The 20,137-nt window shown below is 35.1% G+C and overlaps 1 protein-coding gene across 2 annotated transcripts; it reads left to right on the forward strand.

The window, feature by feature from the left end:
- The first annotated feature begins 2,210 nt into the window (after positions 1 to 2,210).
- Positions 2,211 to 19,270, forward strand: rem1 (RAS (RAD and GEM)-like GTP-binding 1). Of its 2 annotated transcripts, none has more exons than XM_056468772.1 (5): positions 2,211 to 2,620; positions 4,419 to 4,765; positions 11,432 to 11,514; positions 14,989 to 15,196; positions 18,189 to 19,270. In XM_056468772.1, exons 2-5 carry the CDS (start codon positions 4,438 to 4,440, stop codon positions 18,464 to 18,466), a joined length of 897 nt encoding a protein of 298 aa, XP_056324747.1. In that variant the 5' UTR covers positions 2,211 to 2,620; positions 4,419 to 4,437; the 3' UTR covers positions 18,467 to 19,270. The 2 variants fall into 2 exon arrangements, with proteins under 2 accessions (XP_056324747.1, XP_056324748.1); XM_056468773.1 differs by lacking the exon at positions 2,211 to 2,620 and adding an exon at positions 2,645 to 2,874.
- The last annotated feature ends 867 nt before the right edge of the window (positions 19,271 to 20,137 follow it).

Here is a 20,137-nt window from a genome sequence, read left to right on the forward strand (position 1 = left end):
CAGGTCTGCTTCGCCTTCGGAAAGCACGTGCTCTCATGAATAATTAAGAAGCAGGGTCTTCTCATAGGATAAGAATACTCCACTGTGAGTAATAACGACAAATCAACGGTCATCACTCCACTGGCAGATGTGCGCTACGTCACCAATTTTGATTCCGCCCTAAAAATTATTTTGAACCTGAAAGAGGAAATTAGCTGAAAAAAGCTCAAAACTATCCAGTTTTCTCCACAATTAAAGCTGATAGCTGCTAACGTCTTAACATGCTCAACACACAAATCTGTTATAATTTTTAAAAAAAAGATGGTGTCTTGAACCTTTAAAGACTGGTGATGTTGAAACTTAAAGGCTTTTAATAATTTTTATTTTTTTTAATTGATCGGTATCGGCACATTGATTTTACTTTTTCGGTTGTATTTTTTTTTGATGAAATTAAATTGTACAATTTTAATTACATTTTTAAAGTAATACTGTAGGTCATGGTCTTGCTCACAGTATATTTTATTGAGTATGTTTACATGGACACCAATAATCCGATTTTGATTAGATTAAGACCATACTCTGATTAAGAGCCTACAATTTAAACAGCGATTTTTGATTGATTTAATCCGATTAAAGTCATAATTGGACTAAACAGAAATCGCATTGACAAGTGGAGTATGCCGATTTTAGTCGCATTATTGAAGTGCAGCAAAGACATGTAAACAGCTTAATCAAACTATTATCGTCGTGTAGGATTTTCGCGCATTTTGCGAAAGGGTAGTCCATACACACACAGCTGTTTGACACGATTCTCTGCACTTACCGTTTGGGTTAAGGACCACAAACACGTGCATCATGAAATGCAGAGGTTTTTTCTCATACGGCATGCAGTATTAAATTCCATTAAAACAACACTCTTCCAGCAGTTCATTCGCATCCAATATCTCGTTTGTCATGGGAGATGAATGAAATGTTCCTGAATAAAAGTGAAAGTGCCAAACTGCAGTTAAAGTCGTCGCATTAAAAATGAAACACACAAAATTACATGAAACTCAGGAGGAAATGAAGATAGCATGCTGACGCAATCACGTTAATCGATTTATGTTTTATAACATGGAAAACGGGATCATGAAAGGAACATTCAAAAAGCAACTGATGTAAACATCTCAATCATATTATTGTCTTATTCTGATTAAGGCAAATAAGTTGATTACTGATGTTTATGTAAACTTAGTTATTGTTTTCAACAAACATAAAATTGCATTTGCAGAGGATGCTCATTGTATCCATCCTCATTAACCACCTGAAGGAGACTTTTGATCTTTTCCTCTCCATATGCACCAGACACCTTCTTATAAGCTTTTTCATTCTCTTTGGAAAATATTGTGCAATTATGAGTGTGCTCCACGTAGGTAAGTGGGCTTGACAAACCACCTGTAGGACAGACTCTGTCCTTTAAAAAAATTACTTGTCAATACTGCTATTCTCTGAAGATTTTAAGGGCTTCTTCTAACCTCACTTATAAGTCACCTTAGATAAAAGTGTTTGCTATATGAGAAAATGCAAATGTAAATGTTCCCATATTGGGGAACATTCTGTTGGAGTTTGATACCATTCAGCAAGCAAATGTTATTGCAGTTAATGACACTTCAAGTGTCAATCCTCAAAGTACCCAAGTGCTTTATTTTATGACTATATATGACTTTATTTATCTAGCAAATGGAGCATTTCAAAGCCACTTTGCAAATCTTTAAACAGTAGTAACACGACATTGATGCAATTGTCCAAAGTGTGGGAACAAGGCTTGCTCTGTAAACACTTATGGATTTCAGCACCCCAGTGAACAGGCGACTGCTTTGATTACTTTTGTTGTTTCAGTTGGAAAAGATTCAACAGAGCCTCAGAGAATTAAAAATTCCTGGTAACAAAAAAAAAAATCTAAGCAAAGAATAAACCTTCTTGCGTCTTTATTTTACTGTCTTCATTTCCATGTGCATTCAAAACACTGCAATGCTTTTCCCAATGAATTATTTTAGAAACCAAAACAAAATACCAAGCAATAAACTCCAACATTCATCATCTAATTGCATAAGCACCAAAAAAGAAACAGCTGTGGATGTTTGTCTCTAAAGAAAAATAAATGCAATGTGTGTGGTTCCTCGTTGCATGACTTCCCAGTGATGACATCATTAAATCGAGATGCGTTTTCAAAATCAAAGCCATTACACTAACGAGAACCTTCTGATAACGTATGATATCTCAGCTCAGCTTCAAAAGCAGGAAATGACAGGACCTCGACGTCATGGAGATGCAGTGGGACGGTGCTAAAAACACACATTATAACATTTCGTGGCCCTGGATGATGGTGAGAGACGCTCGGCGGGGACCCACGAGACTTTACAGACTTTTCGAGGGCCCGTTTGTTGAGCCGTGTTTATGGGACCATGTGAGTAATATAAACAGAAGACGCGTTTCTCCCCTCTGAGCTCGAGCTGAGTTGGCAACAGGAGCCCACCTGTGTTTAATCACAAAGACACGATACATGCAACTTCACGCCGCAGCGTCTCTGAGGGCAAAGTGGGAGGATGAACTGAGGAGAGACGCGCTCTGGAGCCCTAAAAGTTGTTGTGGCGAGATAAAGGTGAGTGAGAGGTCATGCGGGTGAGAGGAGGCTGTGACAGACAGCGAGAGAGAATGAGAGAAAAGCTTCATTCCGCTCTTTAATTTTTAAACGCGTTGTGGAGCTCAGCGGGCTGTTGTCTTGACTGCAGCGGTGTAGCGTTTCTCTTCAGCCGGCGAGTCAAACTCCACTGCGCGCGAACTGATTGATTCACCAAACTGCAGCTTTAATGTGCTTTCTGTGGACTTGAACTCTTAAGTTTTACGGAGATGGTTGTGAGTATAGATTTCTGCTTTTGTTTTGGAGTATGTCTGATGGAGTGTTTATTAATGCATGGAATAAAACTACTCCGGTGCTAGTTGTCAAAGGGGAAGCTGTCAAAAGTACTGCTGTTTAGTTATAAGGCAATTTAAATGCTTTAACTTTTGAAGAAGTGGATAAAATCACTATACCTTGAATGTAAAATGTTTGTTGAACACTTTACAGTGAGGTTACGTTTGTTAACAGTTGTGGCTGAGGGAAAATAAGTTCAATAATACAAAATCTCTAGTTAGTTCATGTTAATTTAAACATTAAAAACACAACTTTTGATTAGAATAATTTAATCCAAGCATATTTAATGGAAGATTAATATAAAGATATATTTAATGGTTATTGACATTGACTAACAGTGTACGTAAATTTTGGTTAATGCATTGACATCTTAATAACTGATGTCTATTTCAATAATGCTAAGAGTTCAATTGCTTTTGCTATTTTGCCAAATATTGTAAGTTATATTTTTACTTATGAATATTTATTTTTGTTAAACTTTATCCCTTCACAAATCTATCTTTTAAATTCTTATTTTTAAGAGGAAGTGATACAGTATTATATTTGTGCATATACATTATATTAGTCAGTACTAAAGCCAAATCTGGAGCTTATCTAACAAAATAACTTGGGATAACGGTCCAAAAACTAGTACACCCAAATTTATGTTATACAAAAATATTAAAAACAAATTTAAAAAATAGGAAAAGTCAAGAGCAGCAAAAAAACTTTTTTTTATTATTTTTTTTATTTATTTATTTTTTGCAATTTTCAATTTAATTGTTTTATACTTCAATTTCTAAACATGTTTGGTGACTAAAATATTATTTTAATAAATATATCTGAACAGTTTAATAAATCTGTTTTGTTGAAAAGCACCAAAATATATCGCATATATTCACAGAGAAATGGATAAAAATATTCATTTTCAAAATGGGGTGTTCTCAATTATGCTGAGCACTGTATGTATAAATAAATAAATAACTTATAACAAAATAATGAACAACCTAAACATTTGCCTTTTAATATCAAATTTTAGTTTCTAATATTTTTCAAATGTGTGTATGTTAGTAGTGAAATATTGGATATAAACAGGTGTAAATATTAATTGCTACCAGTCAAAAGTTTGCACATACCTGAATTTTTACAGATGTTATTTCATTAAGATGAACGATTGCTTCAAATTGAACAAACTGAACATTTATTTGAATAAAATAATATAAAATCTGTAATATTGTGACATATTTATTCATATATTATATAGTAAAATATTAATACAATTTAAAATACTTTTTCTATCTAAAAATCTAAAGCTTAAATCTATCTTAAATATGATTGTTTTAAGATATTTACAAAACAGGAATCTGACAGAAGTGATTTTTAAAAAGCATGTTAGAAAATCACTCGGACACAGTAGCATTTACATTAACCACATTGTAACTGTGACAAAGTATGCAATTAGTATTTGTTTTCCTGTCAATCATTTCTCTCTTTTTTTTCTGTCCAGGCATACCTATGTTTATAAGATGACACTCAACACACAGAAGGAGGGAAAGGAGCCGCTGAGGAGACGAGCAAGCACACCCATCCCCTCCTCTCGTCAAGCGGGACGGGGAGACAGAGACCCCTCGACTGACCCCTATCACCCTCCGCTCGCCCAGTCAGCCTCGTACCACCCTGGAGACAAGAGCATCCACTCGCGGGCCAACTGGTCCTCAGACTCCGAATCAGACAGCTCAGGATCCGAGTGTCTTTACCGTGTGGTTTTGTTAGGTGATCACGGCGTGGGGAAGTCAAGCCTTGCCAACATTTTTGCTGGAATACAAGAGAAGGATGCCCACAAACACATTGGAGGTATGCAATTTAATGCCTTTTTTCATGTCTACATATCAGATCAGTTGAGTTGATTTGATTGAATCATTCTGTTCAGTCCAGTATTTTCGATTAATGCTAAATGTTATTGTTTAACTGTAAATGCGGCATTGACACATTACTGTAAAGGCATTGCAGTGCCTAAAATAACCTTGACTAAACTGTTAGGTCTGACTCATTGATCACACTCTCAATTTGTCACGCGTCAGGATTGATCCTGAAACATTAATTGTATGGCAGTATTGATTAATGCATCAATCAGAGCCTACAGTACATTGATTTATGTAGCAGATGTTGTCCATTGTGGTCTGTAGGGCTAGTTTATCATTTACTAAACTAAAAAATTTAAATAATTGGTAAAATGTCATTATTTTAGAGCACAAGATTTTTCATTTTAAGTAAAATAACATTGTTGAATCATATTGACTTTTAAGTCATTTAAAGTTTAGTTTTAGTATAGTTATCTATAGTTGTGTAAGCTTTACTTACAAACATTAAGATGTTTGTAGCAACAAGTCGGCGCCAATAGCCTAGTGGTTAGTGCGTCGACATATAGCACCTAGGTGCTCATGGCGACCCGAGTTCGATTCCCAGCTCGAGGTCCTTTGTTGATCCTTTCCCTCTCTCTGCTCCCAATACTTTCCTGTCTGTTAAACTCCACTGTCCTGTCAATAAAGGTCAAAACCCCTGAAAAATAATTATTAAAAAAGATAAGTAAACAAAGTAGATTTTTTGTTATAATCTATACACTCAAATGTTTGCTGTTTGCTCAAACAACTTATTTAAAACAAGCTGAAACAACACAATTCTTGTTTTTTTGGACAACTTAATTGTTTTATCTTCAATCAACTTAAATTTGTAAAAAACAAAAACTAATTGGTTAACTTAATTCCTTTATGTTGTCTTAACACAAACTGATTGTGTGAAACCCAGCATTTTTTACAGTGCGCACAATTTTTTTTATGTTGTCCCAACACAAAAAATTTAGTTATCTTATCAAATTTAAGTGGATTGAACATAAACAGTTAAGTTGTCCCCAAGAAATCTCAAGATTTGTGTTGTTTTGTGTAGTTTGAATGCACTGCAAAAATCTTTTTTGTGTATGAAAATGTACTTGCACAACGGGGATGAGTGACGCAAAGACCTCAATAATTGATGCACGATACAAAGTAATTGTAACAGTCAGTGACTTTTTGAGTTTGAATGTATCATTTTTAATAAAAAAGCAAAACAAAACTTCAGATGTGATAAAACAAAAAGTTATTACACATCACAACAAAAGCAACGATGAAACACTGTAAATTCAATTGGAAAACAGTTATAAATGCAGAATTCCCCAATGCATGATGTTAACACCAGCATTAGGAAGATGAATAGATTTTTCTTTTTATTATTGTAGTATTTCTTAAAGAATATTAAAAAAAAAAAAAAAAAAGATTATTAGTAACATGTACTTTTAACATATACCTCAAAATTTTCATTGCTAAATTACTAAATAAAAAATTTTAAATGTGGAAATGCTGTAGTATTTACTATTGCTCAAAATAATTTTTACCGGGGTAATCTCCAAGTCATTCCAAACCCATAAGTTGATGACATTTGGATTGAATCTAAAAGATTTCTAACCCTCCATGAAAAGTAGAATTACTCAAAACACTTGACATGTAAAAAGACATCAAAAAATGAATGCATTTGAAAAGACCCGATCACTTTATATGATAAACATTTATTTTAGGCTTTTATTTGCATGCAGCATTTAAATTGGAAAGCTCAATTATGCTTACTTGATGTGTGAAAACCAATGAGAATTGTTCATGTATGTCACATAGTACATAGCTTCTGCTCAATTCAGTGAGATTTGTTCTCAGACGTCATGCATGTTTAATTGTATGTCCAAGCTTCTGTTTATGAGCTCATCAGTGTTTATCTGTCAAAAAGCATGTTCATTATCTACCATTCAGAAGACTTTGATTAAACCTGTTGATTCATATGTAATGAGTGGTTTAACTAAACAAACATTCAATGGAGGCACAGTAATCTCCCAGTTCAGTGTTGTGAACATGACTTAAGTCTTGTTTGGAGTGATGTAAGGATGAATAAATGATGACAGAATTTGCACTTTCAAGTGAACTAACCCTTTAAGCTCTGAATTTAAACTAAGCAGCACTATAGACGTTGCATTTTTAAATCCTTAAATCTAGAACTATTTCACTTGATTTTCCCTAAAAAATGTGCATTACTTATTACAAGACAGCACATGACTGGATTTAATGTCGCATCTCTAATCTATCCAGTTCTCTCCATCTTTTGTTGTCCCAGGGGTATGAGACAATCCGTTTCAACTGACACAAAACTGGTTCATCAGACACCCATGTATAAACCTGTTTAAATAACTTTAAAATTCAGGACACACATTAATGCACTGAACCATGTGCAACGCCTTTTATGAAAGCAGCTGATGAGCGTCTGCTGACCTACATGTTGTTTTTTTATTGTCTAGAGGCGTGTGACCTTATATTTATCTCTCGGCTGATTTGGCTTTGACCTTAGCACAACATCATGCTGTAAATAATCATGTCATTGACAAGCTGATGTGTGTATATTGATTGCAGCATCAGTGGAGGCTTATTGGTAAGATATGTAAGATGTCTATGTGACACAAAATAAACCCAATTTTGCATGTCATTTTTATGCATCGAGATTAATGATATTTCAGATTTTGAAGTGCTGTAAAGACGAATATTGTGAAATATTATTAGGGTTTAAAATAACTTCACTTCAGTTAACAGCTTAATGCATGCTTGCTGAATAGTATTAGTTTCTTACTTATTATAATTTCTTTACTTCTACACTTAATTTCTTTTCAGCACTAATTACTGACCAGCATTTGTTTAAAGGGTAGTGTATGCACATTCATTCATTCATATCATTCATTTTCCTTCGGCTTAATCCCTTTATTTATCAGGGGTCGCCACAGTGGAATGAACCACCAACTTGTCCAACATATGTTTTACACAGCGGATGTCCTTCCTGTTGCAACCTAGCACTGGGAAACACCCATACGCTCTCATTCACACACATACACTATGACCAATTTAGCTTCCCCAATTCACTTTTAACTCATGGGTTTGGACTGTGGGGGAAACCGGAGTCCCTGAGGAAACCCTCAGCAACACAGGGAGAACGTTGCGTCATTGCGACGTGTAGTTACATTTTTTAAGAGGTGCGCATCAGGGATGGCCACGACGAGGGCTATGCTTCCACGTGCAGGCTGCGCCGGAGCATATGTGTGCGCATGACGCAGAAGTATAAATCAGCTTTTACTATGTGTGTATATGACAACATAGGCCATTTCATTCTGAAAACATAGCCTTCCTTTTCGTGCTTACCAGCTGACAGCTTACATTATATAGACGACTTTCCCGCAGGTCAGTGTGTTCTTTTTACAATACTATTGGTTGGGTTTAGAGAAGAGGGGGGTGGGGGTATCGGTCGGTTGGACAGTCAGTCAACAGTGGCCTCTGGTGGATTCGCGAAAACAAAAACTGCAAAAAAAATGTAGCTCCTGGGACGTATTTTGCTCTCTCCAGAAATGTGTGTAGGGGTACGTAATCAGAATGAGCCTGGGTTGATATACATGTATAGTAAACTGGATGAATCGGTGTTATTATTTTCACTGGTTGATATGTGGGAGTAAAATGCCTTGGCATTGTGATGGACCAATCATAATCAAGTATTCCATTTCTATCCCACAGGATTTGTACAATGTAAAATCAGTTCATTCCACTTATTTTTTTAGAGCTATATTTTTATATAGTTTGATTGTTTCAAAATGTAACGGTACTGACAATAAACACTGAATCTGAATCTAGTATTAAATAGATGCACCTTGCTTTCAAGATGCTCGGAGTGTTGAAATGAGGACAGCTCTTTTCTGCAGTGCATGTCTGGATTATATTCTAGGTTTGGCCTTAACATTGAGACGTTAACGGACGTGAAGTTTTGAGGCACTGAAGTTGATTAAGGACACTGTTATTCTTTATCGTGAATTCACATGTTTCAAGTCATGGCCAAGTTTGTCCTTAAGTGCTATACATCTTGTAGATGTTTCAAAAAGTAGATTTAAAGTGGAAAAATGAGACAAGGTCAGCATCAACCTGAACTGGAGCAAAGTGTGTTTTATCTTCTTGTCAAACTGGCTATGAGATCAGTTTATCAGACACGGCTCAATGAGTTTTCCACTATTCCGCTTCACATGCATTTTTCACGCTTGTGATTTTAACAAAGCACCGTTCAAATCGGTCTCACACAAACACATTAATAGAAACAAAAGCCTGTTTTTTAAATTGTCGTGTCAGTGACACATATAAGTGTTCATGATAAAGAAAGGGAAAATATTTGCTTTTAAAAGTAATAATAGTGCAATGACAAAAACTGAGTATTTAATACAACTTTTAAAAAAGTGTGTCCTAATTATCCCTTTTTAATCATTAAAATGTAATTTACAATAGTTTATATACCAAAACTACATTGAGAATCATTTGATAACATGTTAGAAGACATGTTTAAGGATCACACTGCAGCCCTGAAAAAATAATGAATTCATTTTAATATTAATTTTAAATCTTAATACTGTGGGGTTAGGTTTTACCCATTAGTCAGCAAAAGACAATAGTGTAGCTCCTCCCCTTAAAAAAAAAAACAGCCAATAGAGTTTTGTTTTATCACCACTCTGCCAGTGAATGTGGTTGAGCTCAAGTGCATCAGATGATAAGCGTCCTGAAGGGGGCGGGGCATGTCAGATACTATACAACTTGATTGGTCACAATTTGATGAGAAACTGAAGTATCAGGTGACCTGAAAAAGGCTGAAGTGACAAACTATAAGCTTTACATGTTTATATCAGTTTTAGATCTTGTGAACCCAAATTATGTCACTGGTTTGGAGCACACTAGCTAATAGATAACCTAAAAACTAACAATACTGATACTAACAATTATATATATATTTTAATTTCATGGGACCTTTAACATAGATGAAGAAAAGAGAGTAAAAGCCATAATGAACCCTTCTCACATTTTCAGGTTTCTCAGGGGGGGGGGGGGATGGGGGGGGTTCTGGAGATTTTGTGAGACTGCAGCCAAAAGAGAGAACAACATCAAATTTACTAGTCCCACACTTAGACACTGCATTAGAAACACCTCGCATAAGCAGTTTTTATGTAATTTGATGCAAAGATGATATAATACATACTTAAATTTATATATATGTACATATGTTTAAAAAATGTAAATATTAAAACTTTTAAAGATTTAAGATGTTAAACACATCATAACAGACTTGTAAATGACCATATTTCAAGTTGTGGAACATTTCAGTATAAGAGGCAGGGAGGAAAAGCAATTTTAGTTTGGTAGTTCTAGCAAATTGAAACCGCTTCAGTTTAGTTTGATTTGATAGAAACAACAAAGTTGGACATCTCAACTTTGACCCTATATAGACCATTTCAATGTGGCGGTGTCACTGATCCATGAATATTTCCTGCTTGATACCAAACTATTTCAGAACTGTAACAAGAGGCAATTTAATCATTTCGTCAACTTGGAATTATAAGGTTTTATCTGTGTTCTGAATGACTTTGAGATATTGAGCTTCAAAGTTTTTGCATTTTAAATAGCAAACAGTATGTGTATAACACTTCTCTTTCATACATTAACATGACAGAGACCCTAAATGTACTCTACATGTAAACTATCAAAGGTTTCTTACATTTGCAAATTGGAGTAAAAAAAACACGGTAAATGCAGATAGAACTTTCTGATTATAATTAGATTTATTAGATTATATGCCCCATGAATTAAAGTATTTGTCCGTCAAGGCTTAATATCAAATTTAAAGACTTTAAAAGAAAACAGACAATGAGCAAACAAGTTTAATAAACACTGAAAAATATTTCCCTGACTATAGATACATAAATAAAAATAATTTAATATATGACTTTTTTAACTAACTGTTTCTTTTTCAGCAATGTAAAATATAACATTTGATCTCAATGTCAAAAAATGCCTCTAAATCATCACATTTACACACATCTTTTCAATTTCAGGTTTCTTCTTCAGGTCCATTTTGTGGGGTGCAGCATTATTTAGTCGACTATGATTTTGTATGATTTTTTTTTTTTTCTGGTCTTTCCCGCTGTCAATGGAGCAGTACGGCGAAATGGCAAAGAAAGCTGATCCTGATTGGTCCTCGTGCGTGCATTAAAAATGCTGATTGGCTCACAGAAAGAACCTTATAGAGCCAAGAGTTCAACATTTCATTTAAAAAACAAAAACAGTTTATCTACAAAGTCTTAAAATGTAAATGTATGTCAGATAGAACCTTATAATTCTAAGGTGACGATATCTTTACTCATTACTCATCAATATCTGGACATTTTTTGAGTCTTGGAAGCTATGAAAATTCAAAATATATTACAACAAATACTTTAGGACCATTGTTATTGTTTACATCTCTCTAAATCATCTATAATTATATTGTAAAATCTTGTTTACATACTTTATTTTAATCATTTATATAAACGATTTTCAAATGTATTTCAAGTTGTGTATGTTTGCTTGTTATTTATCCCATATCATTTTTCCACAGAGGATGCATATGAAAGAACTCTTATGGTTGATGGAGAGGAGACAACACTGGTTGTGATGGACCCTTGGGAAACAGATAAACAGGTACGCAAACATCATACAGTCTCAACAAAACCAACTATGGCTGCATAGTACAGTATATCATTTCAGCACCGATATCACAATGTGATCATTTGCAATAGTCAAATCGCAAGTATATGCAATGTTGAGTCTGTATTAAAATTGGTCATTTCGCTTGTTTTTTTGAGGCCTGTGACTGTGTGAGGTTTTTAAAAGCATTCAGGCATGAGAAATTGTAGCGTTTGTATCTTTGACAAATTAACAATGATTGATTTTATTGAAATATAAAATGAAGACTATGCAGTATTATTTTACATTTGATTATTCAATGACTGTAAACCTGAATACAGTTTGGCTCCTTGGAAAAAATAAAGAGCTGTTTATTTAATTAGTATCTTTTCATTATTCATTGAATTCATCTATGCTCGTAGATTATATTTTACACGCTCCCATAAAGAATTACCCCAGTCTAAAATCATCAATTGTTTTTCAAAAGTTATTCTAGTCATCTAGTGAAACTGTATTCATATTGGAATATGTATTGCAGAATAAAAAATATTGCAATGTTTGATTTTTCCAATATCATGCAACCCTAAAACCAACCTATAGCAAATCCTCAAATGTAAATAAAGGAACTCTGAAGGCATTTAGTCTTCATGTGTCTGCCAGCCACGAGTCTGTGCTTTACAGACACAATTTTCTCCTCGAGGGCCACAGTGCCCTTTGTGCAGTGCCGTGGAAAAAACGTGGCCAGTCTCTGCCGGTGGCTAAAGACCATCGAGCGGTGCCCTGCAGTGAGCAAGCGGCACACACTGACCACACAGACAAGAACACTCACCCCTCTGAGGCCTAATTACAGCACTATCAATAACACTCTTCTCTGAGCTCCGGCTGCCAACTGTGCTCGGGTGGACTCAAGAATTGTTTGGACAGATAAATAATTCTGGACTTACAGATTAGAGGAAAAAATGACACAAGTCGTTACTTGACGTGTGGTTTTGATACTGAATTGTATGTTTATTTTTTAGAACGTTCAGTGTTTGAAAGGACAGTGAAAGCTCATTATTATAGTCATTATTTAATATTTGAATGTTATTGTTCAATCACCCTCGTGTCATTTCAAATCTCTTTAATTCTTGAATGCAGGCAGCGTTTTCAATATAATTAAGATGAATGAGGCACGAGTGAAGCTTCCATATGAAAAAGGGCCATGAAGATATTTAAGAATAATAAATAAATAGAATATTAAATAAATAAAATAAAATATTTTTTGATCCCAATAAAAGTTCAGCAAAGTGAAATGTGTTCAAACTAAGTCATTAAACTACTAAGTAACTAGCTAAACTAAATAAATGAAAAGAATCTATATGTAACATTATGTATTTGTAGCATTTGTAAACTTTTTGCAATCTTGCCTAAGCTGAATTCTTTGGATTAAAATTACAGTGAAATATTAATATTGTGGAAATATTATTACAATTAAAAGAACATTGATTCATTCATTTTTCATTGGCTTAGTCCCTTTTTATTCATTGGGGGCCGCCACAGCAGAATGAACCGCCAACTTATCCAGCATGCCCTTCCAGCTGCAACCCAGTACTGGGAAACATCCACACTCATTCACACACATACACTACGGCCAATTTAGTTTTTTAAATTCACCTATAGTGCATGTCTTTGGACTGTGGGGGAAAACGGAGCACCCGGAGGAAACCCACGCCAACACATTTTTTTTTAAGTCAGTTCAACAACAGCAAAAAAAGAAAACATCCTTCTTTCCTTTCACTTTTTCTTGTTAGTTTAGTTGGGCTAGCATAATGTTATTAGTTTTCTGGAGAGGTGAACTACTCTGTAACAAAACTTGGTAACAAAAAGTTGTGCCAACTGAATATTTTTTTGTCTGCAAAACTGGAATGCCTGAAGTTGATCTCAAAAAAAACTTTATTTCCTTTTATTTTTTTTCTCAAGTACTCAACATTTTTTTCCCCTAATTGATAGGACAGTAGAGAGTATAGACTGTAAACCAAGGGGAGAGAGAGGAAGGATTGGCATGGGACCTTGAGGCAGGAATCGAACTCGGGTTGCCATGAACACCGGAGTGCCATGTGTTGACACACTAACCACAACACCATTGGCGCCGATGTGTACTCAACTTTTGAAAGCATCAGTTGCACTGACCTAAAATGTCTGTAGTTGAATGAACAAAAACTCTTTTGGAAATTGGTACTAAGAAATAATACATTATTAGAACAAACAAACATAGTTCAAAACATAGTTCAAAAAACTAAAACAGAGACAAATGTTAACAAAACATTTATTAGACACAGAATTACAAACAGGACAGGAGGTAAAACAACAATAACGGTAAACATGACCAGGATCAAAACATGACAGGACAATCAGGGAAAAATGCTTTGTGATGCTTCACTTGTGAACTACGCTTTCCTGTTTTTTCAATTGAACTATGTTTGTTCTGATAATGTATTATTTCTTAGTACCAATTTCCACGAGTGTTTTGGTCACTCAACTTTAGACATTTTAGGTCAGTGCAACTGATGTTTTCAAAAGTTGAGTACATGACACATGGCACTCCGGTGTTCATGGTGACCCGAGTTCGATTGCCTCCTCGAGGTGCTGTGCCAATCCTTCCCCTCTCTCCTCTCCCCATGCTTTCCTGTCTGTACGCTCTGCTGTTCTATCAATTAAAGGTATATAAAAATGTTGAGTACATGAGAAAAAACGAAAGGAAATAAGGATTGTTTTTTTTTTTGTTCACTCAAATTCAGGCATTCCAGTTCTGCAGACAAAAAATATTCAGTTGGCACAACTTAAACCGTTTTGTTACAGAGTACTTCCTCCCTCCCGAGAACTAAAAAATAATCTTATGTTAACCCAAATAAATGTTTTTTGTATTCCTGCTAAATAATTGTAGGTCAGTGCAGCTGATGTTTCAATAGTTGAGTGAACAAGAAAAAGCAAAAGGAAATAAGGATTATGATTTTTGTTTTTTTTGCTGTTGTTGAACTGACTTAAATTTTTTTACAGTGAACACGGGCAGAACATGCAAACTCCACACAGCTGAAAGAACATTTAATAAACAAAATATTTTGCCATTACTTATTTCAGAAGATTATTTATTGATTGGCTGATTTTGGTCAGATGATTATTAATGTTCACGTTTTCACAACATAATTCATTAGTATTAAAAATAGCTTAATATTTTAGTTTAAATGTAAGTGCGTTCATAGTTCCTTAATGTCTAGAAAGTTCAAAAGAACATAAGTTGTAAGAAATAGACACCTTTTTAACATTTTTCATTATTGAATCTGTTTATAAAGCTTCCATTTATTTACATTGTAATGAAAAATATGTCAGTAAACAATTTTTACACACAAAAAAATCCATATACCAAGTACCCAAGTAAGTGAGTTTTCTAACACAAAAAGTATGAGCAGATAATGAGAGGACTGTGATGTTTTTCAATTTTTGATGTTCCAGGAGGATGATGACAAGTTCTTGCAGGATTACTGCATGCAGGTGGGCAATGCTTACATCATAGTTTACTCCATCACTGACCGCAGCAGCTTTGAAAGTGCATCAGAGCTACGGATCCAGCTGCGGCGCATACGGCAGGCTGAAAACATTCCCATCATCCTCGTGGGCAACAAAAGCGACTTAGTGCGCTCTCGAGAGGTGGCAGTGGAAGGTGAGAACAGTTCTAATTTATATAATTCACAAATAAAATCCTCAGAGTAGCATATTAAACACCAACATTTCAGAAGTTTGGGTCAGTATAGAAAGAAATTATTGAAAGATTTAGATAAAAAATTTTTTTTTATTTCTGTTCATCAATGAGTTCTGGTAATTGGCTGCATCTTAAATTACATACCATCTTAATTTTGTAGTCATTTTGAATAAATATTCACAACCACTAAAAATAACATTCTGTATAGTATGTATGTTTGTATGTATGCAGAATTAAAGATAATCTGTACATCATGTATTCGTCATGTTGTCATGCTGGTACTTTATGCATACATACATATACAGTTTTACCTGTAGACATATACTGTTTTATATATATATATATAGTTGGGCAGTATGCTATTTTAGACTCAGCATCTGTCATTAGAAATGAATCACTGAATTGTTGACTAAAACGATTGATTAATTCAAGAACAAAAATGAGTGTTCTGCGGCTCTGTTTACACACTTCATTAAGATTGGTATATCAGATTGTAACAGACGAACAAGAAACATACCAGTTTACACCTGTTGTTAATTTTGTTTACTTTTGACCACTTTACTGATTTATTTGAGGGGAGGCTCTATTTGGCAGGTGCTCTAACATTGTAAAATGGGATCAATGGAATTAACATTGTGCTTTTTACACCTTTCCGCCTTAAAATTAGCTTGTCTGGCTAGCAGGCTTCAATAACACGTCCAGTAATGTCCAGTAAAGAATAAACAGTTGTCAAAGTTTAGTTAAAAACAAGTTGTAAAATATTAAACCCTATTTAAACCTGTATCTAGCATCATTGTATGAACTAGAATTCATTTAATACAATTAGAAGAAAAATGTTCTTCTTCAGCAATTTTCATTGACTAAACCAAGAAAACAAATAATGGGTCTCATTCACTATCAATGTAAATATTTATACGCACATTCAAGTGTTTTTTTGTTTTTTTGCCAATTCATTCCTAATTGACAATACATGCACACTCAAATTTGTTCTTATGCACGTTCTAATGTTAGTCAATTTACAATATTATAAATAAGTGTCTGCATACACAGGGTCATTTGCATAAAACATGCCACTTTCTATACAAACCTTCCGTTTCTTTGTTCTTTCTCAACTTGAAGTATTTACACTTCAATTTTGATATCTCCCTCTGATTCACTGCTGAAAACCGATCAGATCGATTTCTTCAACCGACGGCAATTCTACATGCTAAATTGGGCCAACTCAACCTGACGTTAACTCGATGAGAGGCAATGTGTGGAACACATCAAACCAACTAGCCAGACTGATGCTGAATGACGGCTAAGCAAAGCCCAATGGCCAACCGTTGTCTTGGTGTGTCCCAGCCTTATGCTATGTTCACACAGGATGCGCCACGTGTGAATAAATCGCGCTATTCGCACATAAATAGACGCTTGAACATTTTGAGTTTACTCGCTTCATTTGCGCGTCAAATTCACTTCACAATAGTCACGGAATCGCATCATGAGCAGGGCTATTGTCTGCCCGTTAACTAGCTTTATTGCTAAACGACTAACATGGATTTTATTGAGATAATAGCTGTGCTTTAGGAAGGCTGAAAAACAGTGTATATTTGTTCAGTGCCATTTCTGAGTCCACTAGATCCTTCCAGAGATGAAACCAGCTCTCCAGAAACTATACCTGGATGGAGGCTTTCAGTAGTGCTTCAGACTGAGCCGAGCCCAATTTGAACTGTTGTCCGGTGTTGGCAAGAGGATTTCCCCTCGGGACACCAACAACAGGCACTATGTCATAATCATGCCCCTACAAGAGTAAGTTGATGATTGTCTAACGCAGCTCGAATATCCGCTGAAGTACAGATTTCCTTCATTGAGCGATTCACACAATACGTGCATCAAACGTGCAAAATGCTCAACTCGCGCCTCTTCTTTCAGATGAATCGCGTCATTCGCGCCGCATCATTTGTGCAAATCGCGCATCTTTGCAGTGACTTAACATGTTAATCACTCACGCTTGACGCTTCATCTACATCTAGTGTGAACGCAGCATTAAAACAGCGCTGCTTCTTCCCCTAGTGATCACGAGTGGAAGAACCAGATGCTGTCATCTTTAGCATATGAAAAGCTCTACTGCTTGACACATCATAAACAATTTCTTCAGCAGTCTTGTTTCTCTTCAGCCTTTTTCAGCCTTACTCTGCATCATACTACCATGATAATACATTTAAAATACTTTAGCTCATGATTTCCCACATCATCAAACTATGTCTTTGTTTGTTGTGAATGCATGCCCTCTAGTGGTGAACATTACACACTGTGCCTTTAAGCATCTCCTGTCAAATATATGCCTCTTTCTCAAGGTCCTTGAGCAAGTCTGTCATTCTTAAACATAAAACACAATTAATACTGTTTAAACATACACCGGTTACAGACCTTACAAATGTATATGTTTGTATGCTTAGTGAATGACACCCATTATTTGTACTTTGTTTCTCACAAAATGGCATCCTTGCTTATTTGTTAGTCACTATATTAAATAATTTATATAAAAACCCACTCAGGCAAATTATTTGCTTTTGTTGCCTGAATTATATGGGCTTCTAACTGTAACTTATAATATTATCAATAATTCAATGTCTTTGTTTGTTTTACTCAAAGTAAATTGAATATATTGTGATCTGAGACAATACAGTTGATATCCAATATATACAGTACACAGAAATAATTCACATTTCCAGCATTTTCTAATATAAACAGTTAGCTGCAATAACATTTTAATTGACGTCTTTGTTGTCATAAAGACAATACCTTACTGACCCCAAATGTTTTGAACAGTGGTATATTTCACCCATGAATTCCCAATTGTTTGACATGCTATAGAGATGCATAAGCCTTCAAAGCCTAGTCGGCTACATATAACAAGTAAGGCAGGGTCAGGAAAATGGTTTCACACATTGCTGGTCTTCTGTGGCAGAGGGTCGAGCTTGTGCAGTGATGTTCGACTGCAAGTTCATAGAAACCTCAGCCTCCCTCCATCACAATGTCCACGAGCTATTTGAGGGCACCGTGAGGCAGATCCGACTGCGGCGAGACAGCAAAGAGATCAATGAGCGCCGACGCTCTGTCTACAAGCGAAAGGAGAGCATCACCAAGAAGGCCAGACGCTTCCTGGATCGACTGGTGGCCAAGAACAACAAAAAGATGGCCCTAAAAGTGCGCTCCAAATCCTGCCATGACCTCGCTGTGCTGTGAAGACGCAGATCACTCACATTCCTCTCATTGCTGGTCTGATGGCGACAGAGAATTTGGTTTTCAGAGACATTTATTAACTGTTTTGAGTTTGGTTCATTGTTTATTTATTAATTCATGTTGAAACTCATAGTATTTACAACCTTTTTAGTGATTACCTTGAAGACTGGAGGGTTGTTGCTCTCTGTTCTGTGTCCTATAGATCAAAACCATTGTTAACAGTATATCACCTTTTAAGTGGACTTTATTTTTTATGAACATTTTTTCCGTGTTTGCCTTATCAGATGGAATAGGGAATAAATAGAACGAATTTACAAGCAATATTTATTATTCGCTGTTGTTTTTATGTTTTCTTTAAAATAAAGAAAGTATTTTGTATACAGTTATGAGAAAAGCACCGCTTGCTGGAAAAGTTTAAAGACAGCTGAGGCAGTGTTATTTTAGTCTAATAAAGCGAAAAATATTATAGACATGTCAATCATCGTTAAAAAGGGCATGTGAATATCCCCCATAAGCCTGTTAAAGTTTATTTGGACGAGATAGTTGGTCAGTAAACGAAGCTGGTCAGTAAACATTATGAAGGTGTCAGATGTTTTCTCAAAAACTTAGTATAGCAACAAAAATAATGGTTTACAGGCTTTCTTTGTACGTTACATGTATTTTGTGTACTTCTTCTGGCACTGGATATAGAGGTGGAAATGCTTTTTGTACAACTTAATGTTGTTGGTTTGTAAATATTTATTTCCAAAATTTGTAAAATAATAAATGACTTTGAAATATGTAAATATAATTATGTTTTGCATGAATGCAGACACAACTTTCAATGTTTTCTATTAAATCCTCATCTGCAATGGAAGTGTCTTTTTTTTTCCAATACCACCCAGAGTCTTTCATTATGAGAGCGGTCATATTTCATTGCTGTAAAATCTGGCATTCTTGATTCCTTTTAAATAGTTTTATGCGCAATATACATTGTTATTCATATTTGCTCATCATATTGCATGGCCTCACCTTGAACTCACAACTAATATTTGAAAAAGAATTGCGTAGATATCCAGTTTCAAGTGGATGCTATCCTGAACACGCTCACGGTGTCCTTGTTCTCAGATATGGTTGAGTGGCTCAATAGGCTTTTCTACAACAATCAGTGAAATCCAATCACTGAAACGGTCCAGAAATGCCACGGTCATTCCCTCTTTGTGTCATGACAGTTTAGTGCTCCTTTTAAAGCTATAAAGCAGATTACTTGTCTCAAATGCTAATTTCTATACAGGGTATTCAGTGGATGGGTTAGATTTAAGGTCAAATATATTCTGAATGTAATAGCAATGTGACTGAAAACCATTACGTCTTATTGATCATCCATACTAAACAGCAGCCATTCAACTTTGAGATGTATTGATCTGGTCTCAAACGATGGCTGTTTCATTTGAAAAATAATCAATGTAATTTGATAATGTTGTTATAAGGTGATTGGTGTGACTGGTGTTTTGAAATATTAGCATCTGAAAACACTCTAAAAGAAAGTATAATGATAACAGTGTGTTATGTTTAGCAGTGTGCTTTTTGCTCACTCTACAGATGTTTAATTTTACAGCAAAATAATCAATGTTTTTTTTTTTTTTTTCAAACAAAAATTCTGCGAAACTATTTGGTTGTCAACGTTCTTTAAAA

This window comes from Danio aesculapii, chromosome 11 (assembly GCF_903798145.1).
Source record: "Danio aesculapii chromosome 11, fDanAes4.1, whole genome shotgun sequence".
NCBI classification, from domain to species: domain Eukaryota; kingdom Metazoa; phylum Chordata; class Actinopteri; order Cypriniformes; family Danionidae; genus Danio; species Danio aesculapii.

Excerpts from the sequence above, each read along its gene's own strand:
- rem1 (XM_056468772.1), top strand. The coding sequence starts at position 4,438 with ATGACACTCAACACACAGAAGGAGGGAAAGGAGCCGCTGAGGAGACGA. Across the intron at positions 4,766-11,431 it reads TGCCCACAAACACATTGGAG|AGGATGCATATGAAAGAACT; the intron begins GTATGCAATTTA and ends ATTTTTCCACAG. Across the intron at positions 15,197-18,188 it reads TCGAGAGGTGGCAGTGGAAG|AGGGTCGAGCTTGTGCAGTG; the intron begins GTGAGAACAGTT and ends CTTCTGTGGCAG.